This window comes from Poecilia mexicana, unplaced genomic scaffold, assembly GCF_051168715.1.
Source record: "Poecilia mexicana isolate PSO_F unplaced genomic scaffold, ASM5116871v1 scaffold_7, whole genome shotgun sequence".
NCBI lineage: Eukaryota > Metazoa > Chordata > Actinopteri > Cyprinodontiformes > Poeciliidae > Poecilia > Poecilia mexicana.
Genome location: NW_028263376.1, coordinates 11616400 through 11630434, shown reverse-complemented (window position 1 = coordinate 11630434; position 14035 = coordinate 11616400). Strand labels below are relative to the sequence as shown.

General features: G+C 41.0%; 1 protein-coding gene across 1 annotated transcript; it reads right to left on the bottom strand.

The window, feature by feature from the left end:
- Positions 1 to 2568: 2568 nt before the first annotated feature.
- Positions 2569 to 9696, bottom strand: gpr61 (G protein-coupled receptor 61). The gene is made up of 2 exons (XM_014988349.2): positions 9211 to 9696; positions 2569 to 6999 (listed from the first exon to the last, which is right to left on the bottom strand). Exon 2 carries the CDS (start codon positions 6770 to 6772, stop codon positions 5357 to 5359), a length of 1416 nt encoding a protein of 471 aa, XP_014843835.2. The 5' UTR covers positions 6773 to 6999; positions 9211 to 9696; the 3' UTR covers positions 2569 to 5356.
- Between the last annotated feature and the right edge of the window lie 4339 nt (positions 9697 to 14035).

Here is a 14035-nt window from a genome sequence, read left to right as displayed (position 1 = left end):
TAAATATTAATTATGTTGGCCTACTTACTGACTGAAAGAAAATGATCATTCTTGCAAACGCAACTCAATCGTGTCTTAACTCAAAACAATGAGTTAAGACACTAATTCTCAGCTGAAGATGTTGCATTATTTTGGGGGTAATTTCAAATTAGGTGGTCTGTGAGTGTTTGTTAAATGTGGCAAGCGGACCTTGGCCTGAAAAAGTTTGAGAAACAGTGCTGTGGATGTAAAAAGCTGGTAGAGAAGTATCTCTAAAGCCTTGAAACTGTAATTGAACGGTGCAATACATTCTGCAAAATGTTTACTGATAGGAACTGAATAAATGTATGCCACGCTTTAAAAAAATGTATTTGTAAAACAAACAAAACATGCATCAGCAGTCTTCCTCAACTCAATGAATCCCATCCTTGTAGAGTCTCAGTGACATATTTTAAAGTTTGCGGTAAACAACGTAAAAATATTCAAATATGAACACTTTTCCAAAGCATGGTGTATATTATTTACTTTCCTTAAACAAGAAACATTACTTTGAAGGATAATTATATATATTTTTAGTGAAGGAAGTAGAAGAGTGCCGTGTTTGTGTCTTTGAATGCAGAAGTATTTTCTCAAAATAAGCCACATTTCTTTTTCTTGATCATCTCCCGCCTCCTGCTCCTGCTGCCAATCTAACCCTTTGCCGCTGCTATCACTGCACATCACCAAGGCAACAGCTGATTTCCAAGAAGTCAGGATTTGAGAGTAGGTGAGAACTTCTTGTAATTGAGTTAATCTCTGGCCCATCACTGCAGTCAGCCTCCGCACCGAGTCTCGTTGATGGTGTTGTGAGTCTGCGTGTGTCATCTCTGTTTCAAGGCGTATGTTTACACCCAAACTCTCTCGTTGTGACCTCGGTGACCCTCAGAAGTGACAGGTTGTTGGCACTTTTATTGAGTGTGGTAGCCGGGAACAAAAGTCAGGCTGTCTGAAGTGTTGCTGCGCTCTGCAGGAGGCGCCCTGCACCACTCGACATGAAGGCTGCGGCTGTGACCAATGGGGAGCAGCACAGGAGAGGATATGAAAGATAAACGGATCAGGAGACAAGGAGCTCTGAGGGAATATGGACCAGCAACCACTCAGTAGACACCTGGAAATAGTGGAGAAACTATAGGATATAATAGAAATGTTGCTTATTGTCCAGATTCAGGTGTATCAACAACAGGTTACAGAAAGAAATTACAAAAAGAGACCCAGGGAAAGCTTACAATATAGGAAAAATAATACTATAATCCTGACTACCAGGAAAAAAAAAATTGTCCAATCACCATTTTTTTTAAATCCCACATTCTTTGTAAGGTAATAAAAGGTTTTATGCACTTACTTTGTCTCTTCCCATAAAATGTGTTATTACTGATGAACGCCATTTTTATGAATTAGATAAAGGTACGTACAAAAGTCCCACCCCTTCACATGTGGTATCATTGAAAAGCCCTAAATGTCCTCTCCAGATACCAAAAGGAATTAATTCAGTAGAATGCAGGGGGTGGGAGATATTCAAGTTTAGAAATGTCCTCTACAGAGGACAAAAATGAACTACTGCAGTCAGGAGGATATAATTATTAAAAATAATGAATTCAGATTTCAACAATCTTAAACTGATTATGGATGTTTAAAAAATTTACTATATGTGTAGAAAGCAGCAACAATGTACAAGAAATTGAGAATACATTAAGAACTAATAATAATATTTATGATAATTATGATAGTTACATCAAAAAAGCATAAGGATAGCTAAACTTGACATTTCTATGAGGAAGTCGCACTTGAAAGCTTTCAGCTGATCCAAAGTGCTGCAGCAAGCGCAACCTCTGTGTTTAAGACAATTATAACGAACATCCACCTTTTTGTGATTTAGTATTTGTGGATTCACCTGTTTGCTATTTTTTTCTGTGGAACATAACTCTGAATTATTTGTGGAAAATGGGCTCATTCGGGAATTAATAGCATATTTAAAATATCCTAAATGACTTGAAATTGTATCGGTTACAAAATAAACCTTGAGCTTGGCATCCAGAGTTGATTCTAAAAGACACATTTTGTTTTGATTTTTTTTTGTTTTTTTTTGTGATGTTTATGAAAAATACTGGAGATGATAGTTTTATATACATAAAAAGAAAAAAGTGACCCACAAAGATTTAATGGTTGAAAACTTGGAGCAAAAGTAAAAAATTGTGTCAGATTGTTGCCTGCTTCCCCCTCATGACTTAAAAACTTGACTTTCAGATGCTGCTCAGCTAAAGACTGAAGCTTCTTTTGTCTTTCACATATCCAGTTTTGCCATTTTAATCAAAGTTTTTAAAAAATATATCATAACTTAACAAAAATAAGCAAAAAAAAGGTGCAGAAGTCTGCAGGGAAACTATCAGAAACCCTCAGAAATAATGTACTAGAAATAAAATATGTGAAGTCATGTTTATAGAAATGATGTTGACCTTTTTCTAAATGTCTCTTTGCATTTATCGTTTTAATAACCTAACTGAACTCCTGGAAGTTATGGATCTAAACATAACAACAAGGGAAACACATGAGTTAAAATAATTTCTGTTGTCTTTAATGAGTTCTGCAGATGGAGAATACACACGAGGAATAACAGTCTTTTCAGTTCAGGTACAAAAAAGAGATGCACAAAGAAAAATGAACACATCCATCTTTTTGGTGTGATACGGAGGACAACACTGCAGTTAAAAAGTAAATAAACTGTCCACCTTCCACCAGCTCAGGAAGCTTCTTCTTCTTCTTCTTCTCCTTTTTCTTCTTCTTCTTCTTTGGAAGAGACAGATGTTTGGCAGGAAGAGAGTTGAAAGCATTTTATCAGACTGGTCAGGGCAGTTTTGCTGATGTTGTTAAACGCTGGTGTTAAAAATCAAGGCATTTATATGATCTTGTAACTAAAAGACAACAGTTTAATAAGTGCTGATAATAAATTAACACACAAAGACCGTGCCACTGAGTCCTCTTTTATAATGTTCAATGTTGCTCTGTGACTCAGCAAATTTATTTTCTTTTTTTCAAAAATAAACATTTTAAAACAAACAACAACAACAAAAAACATGTCTGCAACAAAGTCAAACAGTAAGGAAATTAAGAGTGTTACGTGTTCCCCGACAATAAGACTTTTTTTTTTTTTTTGGTTTGGCTGTTTGCCTTGTGTTCAGAGTCTTGTGATCGCGCCAACTCTCCCGTACGAGACGAGTCCAAAATAGACGAAAACAGCACAAAAGGTGCCTTTTCTTTAAAGGTTAGCCAATCTGTCGTCTTCGCGACGTCGGTCACCACTAGTGTGACTTGAACAAACCGTCTGGCTTTCCGCCTGGGAACAGGGAAAGTGTCTCCACTGTCTTCGTTTTGTTGCTAAACGAGGCCAAAGGCAAAGCTTTCCATGTGTGCGAGCGTTGTCACACCTCTGTGCTGTGTGTAGCCACAACAGGCCTGGTTGTTTATTGCACAAACACGGGAGTGCTCACACCGCTCTGGTGTTTACCTGTAAACAGCGCAGACATCACTGGGTGCAATGAGCGCCACGTTTCGTTCCTGCAGCTTTTCTATCATGGCAAGGGGCTGCTGTTTTCCGACGGAGCCCAAAACCCCGTTTTGCACCGCGCCGCCGCTGCTGATAAACAAACTAAACCATCCACAATGTTTGTCTTTGAGTGGAAGGGGCTGAAATCACGAGTCTCCCATTTTGGTGAGGAGGTGATAATCACAAGACTAAGAACAGATAAACATGATAATAACATTCTGGAAAATGGCTAAAAATACACTGTCAGCCTGTTTATTATAAATACCAGCCGCAGCAAAAGCTGCGAAACAATCCTGTTCAGCACAATAAAAGTTAACGTTACTTCAACGCATTGTTTTTCTTTAAAGCCTTTGGAGTATTGTAGCCTTTATTTCCTTGGTGGTTTGAAGTGAAAACAGAGAATAAGCGCATGGTGAAAACAGATGATTCAACGCAATAACTTAAAATCTTTTGTAAAAGTAGAAAATGTCTTTCTTCAAGCCGGCAGTTTTTTAAGCACTTTTTTCTGTACGTTTTAGTGGTTATTTTTTCTTAATTAGTTTAAATCCATGACTTTTGACTTTTGATTTGCGGTTCTTGGGCTGCATTTAGCGATACTTTTTTGTTGTTGTTTTTACTATAATTTGCAAAGTGAGAACAAGCAAACTGACTGATTCAGCAGACGATAGTAAACCCAAGACAATCAGACTAAATATGTTTTACTCCATTCACACCCAAAGTCAAAAATTCGGTCTAAGGATGACTGAACCATGTTAGAGATCAAATCGAAAACCAGTTGGATTTGCTAACTAATATGCTTAGTTAGCCTAATTAGCTAACAAGCTAATGACAATGTTTTTTCTCTACATTTTGTGCAAAGACTGCAGCAACAAGTTCTTCTATTCAGCACTGTTTTTTTACTGCGTGTATCACAATAAATTCAGATCAGAAACCTCCTGCTTTCTCTCTTAAAATTATGATTCATATGAACCTCTTTGTTGACTTTTTCTTCAAACTGGAAAAATTCAATGTCTTTGTAAAAACGGAGCTTGTATTTAAGCCTCTTCCTTCAGTGAAGCTGATGGATTTCTATTTCCACATCCAGTGTGTTGATGGTATGGTGGTACTTTAAAGAAGGTATTACTTACCAAGGTGATACTTGTTAAAAAAACAACTTGAAAACCACCAGTTTAGAAGATTTATCGATATTTATGTCTGAATCAATTGGGATTAATTGTAAAAGAGGTTCTCGTTTGTTCTGAAATCAAAACATTAAAAAAAAACAAAAAAAAACAAAAAAAAAACCGATATACAAATCCACCTTTCTTGGGCTAATGCACTTTGTGCATTAGCCCAAGATCACTTTGTTTTTATGAAAAGTGCTGAAAGATGTTGAACACCTAATAAATAAATACATTTGTGGAGAATATTAAAGAAGTCATTCAGCACTTAAAACTACTCTATCCCTGAATTATGTTCTTGCATTGTCTCAGAGCCTCTTCATGTTTATATAAAGTTCGTCACGTCACTTGAACTGTAACCAAAACATCAAGTGTTATGTGACGCAAAGCAAAAACAGCATGACACAATAAGACTCCCAAAAACATGTAACAGGGCAGCCAGTGATGCGCAAAACTGGAATTCTTCAAGGGTTCGTTGGGTTCTGACCCAAAGCCCGACTCTAGAACACATTTTTGCAGTGTGCTTGATCTGTCACTTGGAAAAAAAAATGTTGCAGCATGAATAAGAAACACTATGAATAAAACTGAACATGTTCATTGGCTTATTAGATGGTGGAAGAAACAGTACATGAGGCAGTTATATCTCTGGCACAGTCTTGCAGCAGTTCTCTGACACACAAAGCTCATTGTTCAGCTGTTGCTGCTGTATGAACTCTGCGGTTTCCTCAAGGATCTGCCCTGGGATGGGGAAGTCAGCTGGCGTGTTCTGCTCAACAGCTGATTCTTGAAGACCTTCAGTTCCTGCCTCCTCCGGGCTCGCTCTGCTGTGAGAGTTGCAGGGCTCCAGATTGCATCCAGTGCCCTGGAGGAACTGTAAAAAGTTCTCCTCAATGGAGGCTTCGCGGCTTGGCAGCTGCTCCCCCTCAACGGGCCCGGCCCGCTTGAAGATGCAAGCCAGGTGGCGGCCCAGCTCCTCTCGGATCTGACGGTTCAAGCAGCCATAGAAAAAGGGGTTGGAGGTGAAGCAGAAATAGCCGATCCAAGTGACCACTCCCTCCAGTTGGGTCAGTGAGGCCGGTGCAGTGGAAATGACCGCCGAGTAGAGGTGGAAGGAGAAATATGGCAGCCAGCAGCAGAAGAACTGACCGCCGACTGCCACCAAAACTGCTGCGGCCTTCCCGCCGCTGAAGGTCCTTTGAGGAGTTGTACGCGCTCCGGTGCCGCCAAGGCTTGCTGCCATGGTGGAGTGGCTGCTGACAGAGTCAGAGCGTTGCCTCGACGTGTCCACCCAGGTGGGGTTGGGACCACGGTGCATGGATGCCACTCGGGCCACCTTAAACATATTGCAGTAGACCACCAAAATGATCAGCATGGGGCACAGAAAATAGATTACAGTAAAGAAAACCATGAAAACTAGACGTGTGGACCTGCCTCCTGTCCAGTGGAGGGAGCAGTGTCTCTGACTGGGAACGAGGACTTCAGGAGCCCCCACAGTCGGGGAACCCTGAAACAGATATCCTAGCAGGGGCAGCATGGACATGACGAGAGCTTTAATCCAGATCCCAACTAGCACCGCTACCACCACCCCGACCGTCATCTTCACCTCGTGACGCATGGGGTAGACGATGTAGTAGTACCGCTCCACGTTGATGGCACAGATGGTGAGGATGGCGGCGCTCACTAGACACACACTCAGGCAGAGGTAGCTTCGACACAGGGCCTCGTCCTCCAGGATCCGGTCTGACAGCATCCCCAGCGGCATCACCAGCAGTGCCGCCAGCAGGTCCACCAGACAGAGGTGGAACACAAAGGCAAACTTCCTCAGCTGCGGCGTTTTAGTGATGACGATCATCACAGCCAAGTTCCCCACCACCGCTAGGATGTCCATGACAAGCATAGCGCACAGCCCCAAGGTCTGATTCAGATCTATCCCATTATCGTTACTTCCAATTTGTCTGGTTATGTTGGAGACATTTGGCTGAAAAGAGTTTAGGAATGCGGAGGCAGAGGACGCGTTGTTCCAAGAGGGCCGTGGTCTGATGGTATGCTCCATGAGAGGATGGAATGAAGAGGAGGGAGTTTGCTGAATTTCATGGGTCCATCACCCATCCTCCTCTGTCAAAGGGGGAATCTGAGAAGTTCAGCCTTTGGTGTTGGTCATAGTAACTAGAGGGGGATTTGAGTTTGGAGGTTGGCAGACGATGATTCGAGTCTTCACCTTGACGTAGACGATCTTGTAAATGAAGGAGTCCTCTCTTGACTATCCCTCTCAGCAAAGACCTGAAAGAAAAAGAGTCACTAAGTCATTTACTTCTTCACATGGACTTTAGAGACTTGAAATTAATCTGTCTTTTGGGGAGTGTGCTTCAATGAATGATGCCAGGCACTAGAACTGGTTGTGTATCACGTTTGTAAGATGTGCAGCATTTTGCACAAATCCTTTTAGCATCAAACTCCAACCCGTCCATTCTTATTTAACAATCATTGCAGAAGTGCAAAACCATTTATAAAATGCTGTAGAGTTAATCATTTTGAAGCTTTAAGTTGTGCAAAATAGTTATTTTTCCCCCTCTAAATTCATTGCCCTGTGTTGGCCCAAACCTTTTCTGTCTCTTGAAAGTTATTCATCTCGATGCCGGCTGCACTTATTTACAGCCAAGGCCATAATTTATTGGATATTTTGACATCTGCATCCTCAGATGTGTGTTTTCAGGGCAGCAAGTCCCCAAGGAGAAGCTAAAAGCAAAGGGTTGAACCATATGTCCACATTAAGAGAGCGGAGAAGAAATTACGGACGTTCAAATAAACTGCAAAACTCAGCATTGCAGAGTTCCCTGCTGTCTTAAGTGATGTGAAGAGGAGATCGATGAGCGCTTTTCATATCGCAAAAATCCTGACATGTCTCTTCCTGCCATTAGGAAAATGCCAGAAAACTTTACAGACAATTCTCTTATGAAATCAAACAGGCCTCGTGCGTATGGTGGTGGGTCACCCTCAGCAGCCTGTGTCAGTGTTTGCCAGTCGAGTAGGCAGTGTTTACTGTCACAACCTCACCTGGACGCAACCTCACACAGTGTTAAAGCTTAGGAATGAGCACCGACGCTTTGGTAAATTTCCATATGCTGCTCACCTGCAGGTGCAAGTTTTCCACTTCAGAGGTGTCACAGGCCTCGTCCCCTGCAGGGCTACTCGTCTTTTCCTGCCCACGTATACACACAACAGGCGCAGCCATCACCTGACAGGTGCGGGCGTAAGACAGTGGGTGGTCTTTTCTTAACAGGTCAAGGGGATCGAGTCACTTATTTAAACTTCCTGTGATGGAGTGGCGACTGTGGATTGTTAGTTTAAAGTGGGCGGGAGCTGAGGTACACCAAGGTCTTGGAAAGTTGCACGTTGACCTTATCGTTGCTACAGCTTAAAGAGATGTTAGCGAAACTCCCAAAGTGAATGCAGTTTTATTGGATTGTACGGACCATATCGTGACACATGGCTGTCTCTCCACCACCTGGTGCTTCAACTAGCTGAAAAAAGGCCTCTATGCTTTTTTTCCTTGGTGACAACAAAGACAAATTGGGCTGTTCTGATAAATTACCAATTGAAAAAATAACCAGTTTCCACCACAGAAAGTCCTGGGGTGGAAACTAAAGAAGCTCCACTACAAAACCCAACTACAAAAATGACTGCAGTCTGGCTACCACAGCAGATAGCTTAACTAGGTAACCCTCTAATATAAGCTTTCTTTAGTCCCAGCGGTACTCCATAAAAAGGAGAATGGCCAAGTTTTTTTAAGTTTTATTTCTTTTATTAATCATTTCAAATTGTGAGCATTTTACTAAAGACCATGAAAATCTAAGACTGCTCCATTCATACCTACATCAAAGCCCAACATTATCATCACTTTGTTGTGCAGAGAAGCAGTCTAGTTTATAAGAAGGTCTCATTGAGTTAAGTATAATCTCAAAAGCACAGGAGTTTTTAAAAGATCCATTTTATGAGACACAAACCACACAAACAGAACTATTTATTGTGGGAAGGAAACATTTAGCGCACTTTAGCACAGTTAATGCAATCAAATCAGCAACAGCAGTGCAATTTAAGTTCAAACTTGGACTCACAAGCTGGAAAAAAATTCAGACAAAGCTACAATCCAAGGCTGTGCTGAGTCCCTCGGACTGCTGACTTGGAAACATATGACCCTATCATATGCACATGACACTGTTTGCTGCAAGCAGAAAAAAGTAAGCTGTTGTTCAACCGAACCTCTCGCTTCACGTCTCCCTGACTTTCCTGCAGCGACACACAAGCAGCAGTAGTGACACGGTGTGAAAAACGAGGTGTTTGCATCCGTAGTTTATTGTTTTACACGAAGAAGCAGAGATGTGGTGGAACATCATCCTGCCTCATGAGTCATTCATTCTACCTTCAACCCACCTTCTGGAGATGTGTGTGTGCGTGTGTGTGTGTGTGTGTGATGAATAGTCAGTGACATACCTGAGTCTGCAGAGGGCTGCTTCCTCCTGTGAAGGTTCCCAGTCTGTTGAGGCACTGCTGACCTGTTTCGCTTTCTCACCCACACACACAGCAAACACTGATACACACCACGTCACAAGGAGGGAGGAGGGGAGGGAGGGGAGGAAAGGAGCGAGGAGGAAGAGGAGGGGGAGGAGGAGAGTGCTGAGTCTCCTCCTCACCTGGGCCGTTTCAATTTGCCATGCCTCAGACCGGTCGCATGCTTTCATGTTATTCAGTCACACACACACACACACCCTCACACACCTCCAGCCTCTCAGTTTTATCTTTGCCTCTCTCTGAACATCAAGGTGATCCAGAGGCAAGAACAGGAGCAGGAATTAATGATGCCCAAATGGGTGGACATGCTCCCCCACCTCACACACTTTCACACACACACAGAGAGACTCTTGGTGTCGTCCAGACCGACTGCAGAGCTGTGCAGGCAGCGGTGGGCAGGCAGGTTCCCCTGTTCTCCACTGGGTCTTAGTGCCTCTGCACACAGAAAGACATTTCCCTGCTTTTCACTCCTTCTGGTCACCGTACCACAGATCAGTCCAGATCACCGTTACCCTGAGGAACCGTGCTTATTTATTTATTTATTTACATCTGTCACCAATTATTGATATGAGGAGACATCTTACTCTCCAAGAGTTTCTGCAGTTTTCCAGTGATGGTTGTATATATTCGGGTGGTAAAGCCACGGAAACCAACCTGGTCCCCTGTTAAACCTACAGTCATGTTCAATAAATCAGAATATTTATGAAAAGCTCATTTATTTCAGTAACTCAATTTACTAAGTACAATACGTGATACAGATTAATTACACAGATTTATATTTTCAAGCCTTATTTTCAGTTACCTATGATGATTTTCCACTTCCAGGCAATGAAATTACAGTATTAGAGATTATAACGTTACTCCAGACTAATAAATAAACATTTTAATACTGAGACGTGGGGTTAATACAATTAAATGAAAATGTGCCAGGATCCTGGACTTGATTTTTATTTTTTTTTTTATTACTCTTAACATCTTAATCAGTTTCTTAATTTGTGTTCTGCAAATGTTTGTTTCTGCCTCCATTGATTTTATCTAGATTAATCTTGTCTAGTTGTTTTTTTATTTATTTACGGTCAGTTCTCATTTCACTTAGCCATTTTTTATATTTAGTTAAAATTATCTCTGTTAAATTATTCGCTTCCCTCCTGATTTGTGTTTTTTGAGTCATTCAATGCACACCAGAAAAATACTCCTATAAATGACTAAAAAAAACAAACAAACAAAAAACATACAAAATGAAGGTAATAGAAGTCAGAGAACAGACTTTAATCTGACTGAGATGTTGTGGCGTGACCTCACACAGGCAGTTCATGCTTAGTGGTCAAGTGTGGCTCAATAAAAGAAACTGGGCAAAGAAGATCTGGACACAATTATTCAGCAGCGATGTGAAGGAATCGGTTATTCCAAATGCTTAGTTTTACTTTTTCACATTTGGATATTTTTTTTTCTTAATAAATTAAAAATGAAAATTAAAGCTATGTTTTATAAAGTGGCACTATGTCTGGAAAATATATATAATATCATCCCTTTAAAATAAATTTAAATTTTACTTTGGTAGGCATAACCTCACACTGAGAGTTTTAAAGAAAAGCAGAATTACCAGTGTGTTAATCAGACTTTTTACTCTGGATGACTTTGACCTTATTGATGCTTCGCACCATTTAAATTGTATATATGTGGAAAATCAGGAAATCTCTAAGAGGTATGTAGTGTACAGAACATCTGTCATGACGCAAATAAAGGATTTATGATGGTCTGTTTTCAGCACTTTTTGCATATATTTTTATGTAAAAGGCTGTTGTGTCTGTCAGCTCCTTTCATCCATTTATGTTACTGTACTTTACTGTTAGGCTGTGAAATGAGGATTTACATGGATAGGATTTTCCGTCACGTCTTCTCTTCACGCCGCGTTCTTCCTGATGGATTGATTCATCTCTTGACACGGAGCTCCATAAACCTAGATGAGTTCACGAGTCATTACTTTTTTTCCCCTCTAATAAATCAATTGGTCATTTAAAAGCATATTAATTTATTGATCCAATTACCGCCTTGTTTGTCTCCTGAAGGCTACCCGATAAGGGCCTGCTAAAAAAAACTAGCCTGGGATTTCGATAGAAAGAAAAACAGCATTAGGTTCTGTATGCTCACCGAGTTTAGCTTCTTAATGTTAGAAGAAACTGAAGTGCTTAAGTCGATTTTAACAAATGACAAGTTTGTTGTATGTTAATCCGAGGTATTTTCAAGCTGGGAAGTGAGCACAGCGGCCTCTTTGTGTGTGTTGATGTGTGCGTGCGCATCCTGTGACCGCGCACGTGTCCGAGGTGTTGAATCATGACGGAAATAGCAGATCCTTGGTCATGCCAGCAGCACCAATCACAAGGGAGGAAAACACAATGGTGTGCTCACTTCCCAGCTTGAAAATACCTCGGATTAACATAGCAACACCAACTTTAGCTTCCCTGTGTGGCCCCTGCTCCCCACCGCAGCGTGAACCTCGGGGCAAACGGCCTCACTACCCAGCATGCATCAGCAGCCACTTGAAGAGGCGCTCGTTGTGTCTTCTGACTGTGTTGTGTCTGTGTTTGTCCTGCTCCCCCGTGCTTAACTAAACACAGGTGGGCTCATTAAAGTTCAATTACTGCTACTGATCTCATGTGACTGCACCGCCACCGGCTCAGATGCTACCAGTAGGGGGAGCTCTCACATTTAACAAGTCATATCTGGAAATCCATGCAAATGTTTTATCATCTCCGCCGCACAGAAGCAAAGATCTGATTCATGCTTGTAGAGCAGACATTTCATTGGCTATCACCTGCCTCAATGCATGCTTAGCCATGTCACCAACATGCAAGTTTTACAGATTTTATTATTTTTATTTGGCCTTTTATGATGCTGGAAAATAAGGCGAATTCCTGGACTTTGAGATGCAAAAGGAGAAATAAGAATGATGCGGTTCCTTTAGTCTCTGTCTGAGTGTATTTAGGCCAGCTTACGACTCGGCTTACATCACACACTAAATTGTTCTGCAAAGTCCATTTGAATCAGTTTAAACAAAGCTGGATGACTTTAGAAAGGTTTCATTTTCTCCCTTGAGTAAAAACCAAGCCTGAAGTTTCATTCATTTTAAAACTAAACCAGTGGGAATGAAAAAATACTTGAAATGGTATTTATATACATACCATTATATATCGGTATTTATTTCTTTCTTCATGTTGAATCCTAAGAACCAGAAATCCCTTCCTAGTAAATGAGGGAGGTTGTGCACATGAAAATGTTACATTTTCAGAACAACTCTGTGCATCGTGCTGTTTTTCCACGTTATCACATTTCAACTACATACTTCAATGTGTGTCATTGTGATTTCATGTGACAGACCAACACAAATAGCTCACATTCAAGAGGTAGACGGAAAACGCTACACAACTTTTAAATTGTTAACAAATCCAAATCTGAAAAGGCCTCAAGAAGAACATTATTGAATTAGGCACAGGCATTACATTTTTTTTCTCTACAAATAAACATTTCTCCTATCAACTCTGACCTGATTTGCTGTTCCTCCTCTAGAAAGAGTCAAGATTTGTAAACTGATTTTCCCACCTGAGTCGGGATTACTGCAGCACCTCCAGAGTTGCTTCTCTGACTAAATCTTTCCTTGGTGCGTCTTTACCATGCTCTCATCATCTGTGGGATGTTCTAACACAGGGTTATTGTTTATTAACCCAGCCCTGCATTAAGGTTTCCCACAGCTTTATGCCTGACCTTTCTGCTCTGACCCTCGGTTCCCATGACGTTGTTTGTTCGCTGATGTTCTCTCGATGTATTTACACTGAGATGAGATCGACCCTATTTACAAGTAATGTGATATATGCAGGCTTCTGCTTACACTGGACTCTTTTCAAGAAAATCATTGTAAAGGAGGCTGACTGTTAATGTGTTCCACGCTTTACTTGAAAAATATTTAGAAAGAAATCCACCTTTTCTTGTGCATAAAATCCCAACGTGGTGAAAAGTTTAAATTAAACTACAAACAGCAGCAGCAGGGGTCGAATGTTTGTAGGTTGTCCTCAACGTCTCACCATTTGTTTGAACTTTAGAATCGGCAGAAAATCCCACCCCAACGTATTGCCATCAGTCTTTCAAGCAGTCTTCAAAATTGCTTCATTTGTTTGGTGGAATAGTAGCAGATACAGCAGGGGGGGAAAAAAAGAGAAAGTTGTTTGATGAATTTCCTAAACAGATAGTCTGGATACAATGCGAAAGCTTGCTGGGAGCTCTTGGACAACCTGTTCTGCGTAAACAGCCAGGAAATATGCTGTCCAGCAACAGTAGCGGGCTTGTGCTGCTTCATTTCGCAGAGTCAGGCGCTGCTGTCCAAATAGACACAATTAGCACTCTCTGCTGAGTCCAGGTTGGCGCTGACATCCTGCGCGCTCTGAGTCACTGATGAGTACCAATGTCCAACACCGCCGTCTGCCCAGGGAGGCGGAATAACACAGCAGTAAGGAGGGAAAAAGTCTACTGTAAAAAACACAAAGATTATATTTCATTTTTAATTGGCTCTTTATTGTTGCAGTAGTTTGAGATTTGCTGTGTTTCTTTTGTTTATTAATTAAACAATTGAGGACGCTATATTTAGTAATCAGATGCTCTTCTTCAACTCCTGTGCAGTAATGTCTGTGACTCTCTGGTGAGTGATGTTCCACAACATCACTGATTCATCTGTTAATTTATATTAAAAAAAAAA

What these genes read in the sequence shown, in the direction of transcription:
- gpr61 (XM_014988349.2), bottom strand. Translation starts at nt 6,772, where the DNA reads ATGGAGCATACCATCAGACCACGGCCCTCTTGGAACAACGCGTCCTCT.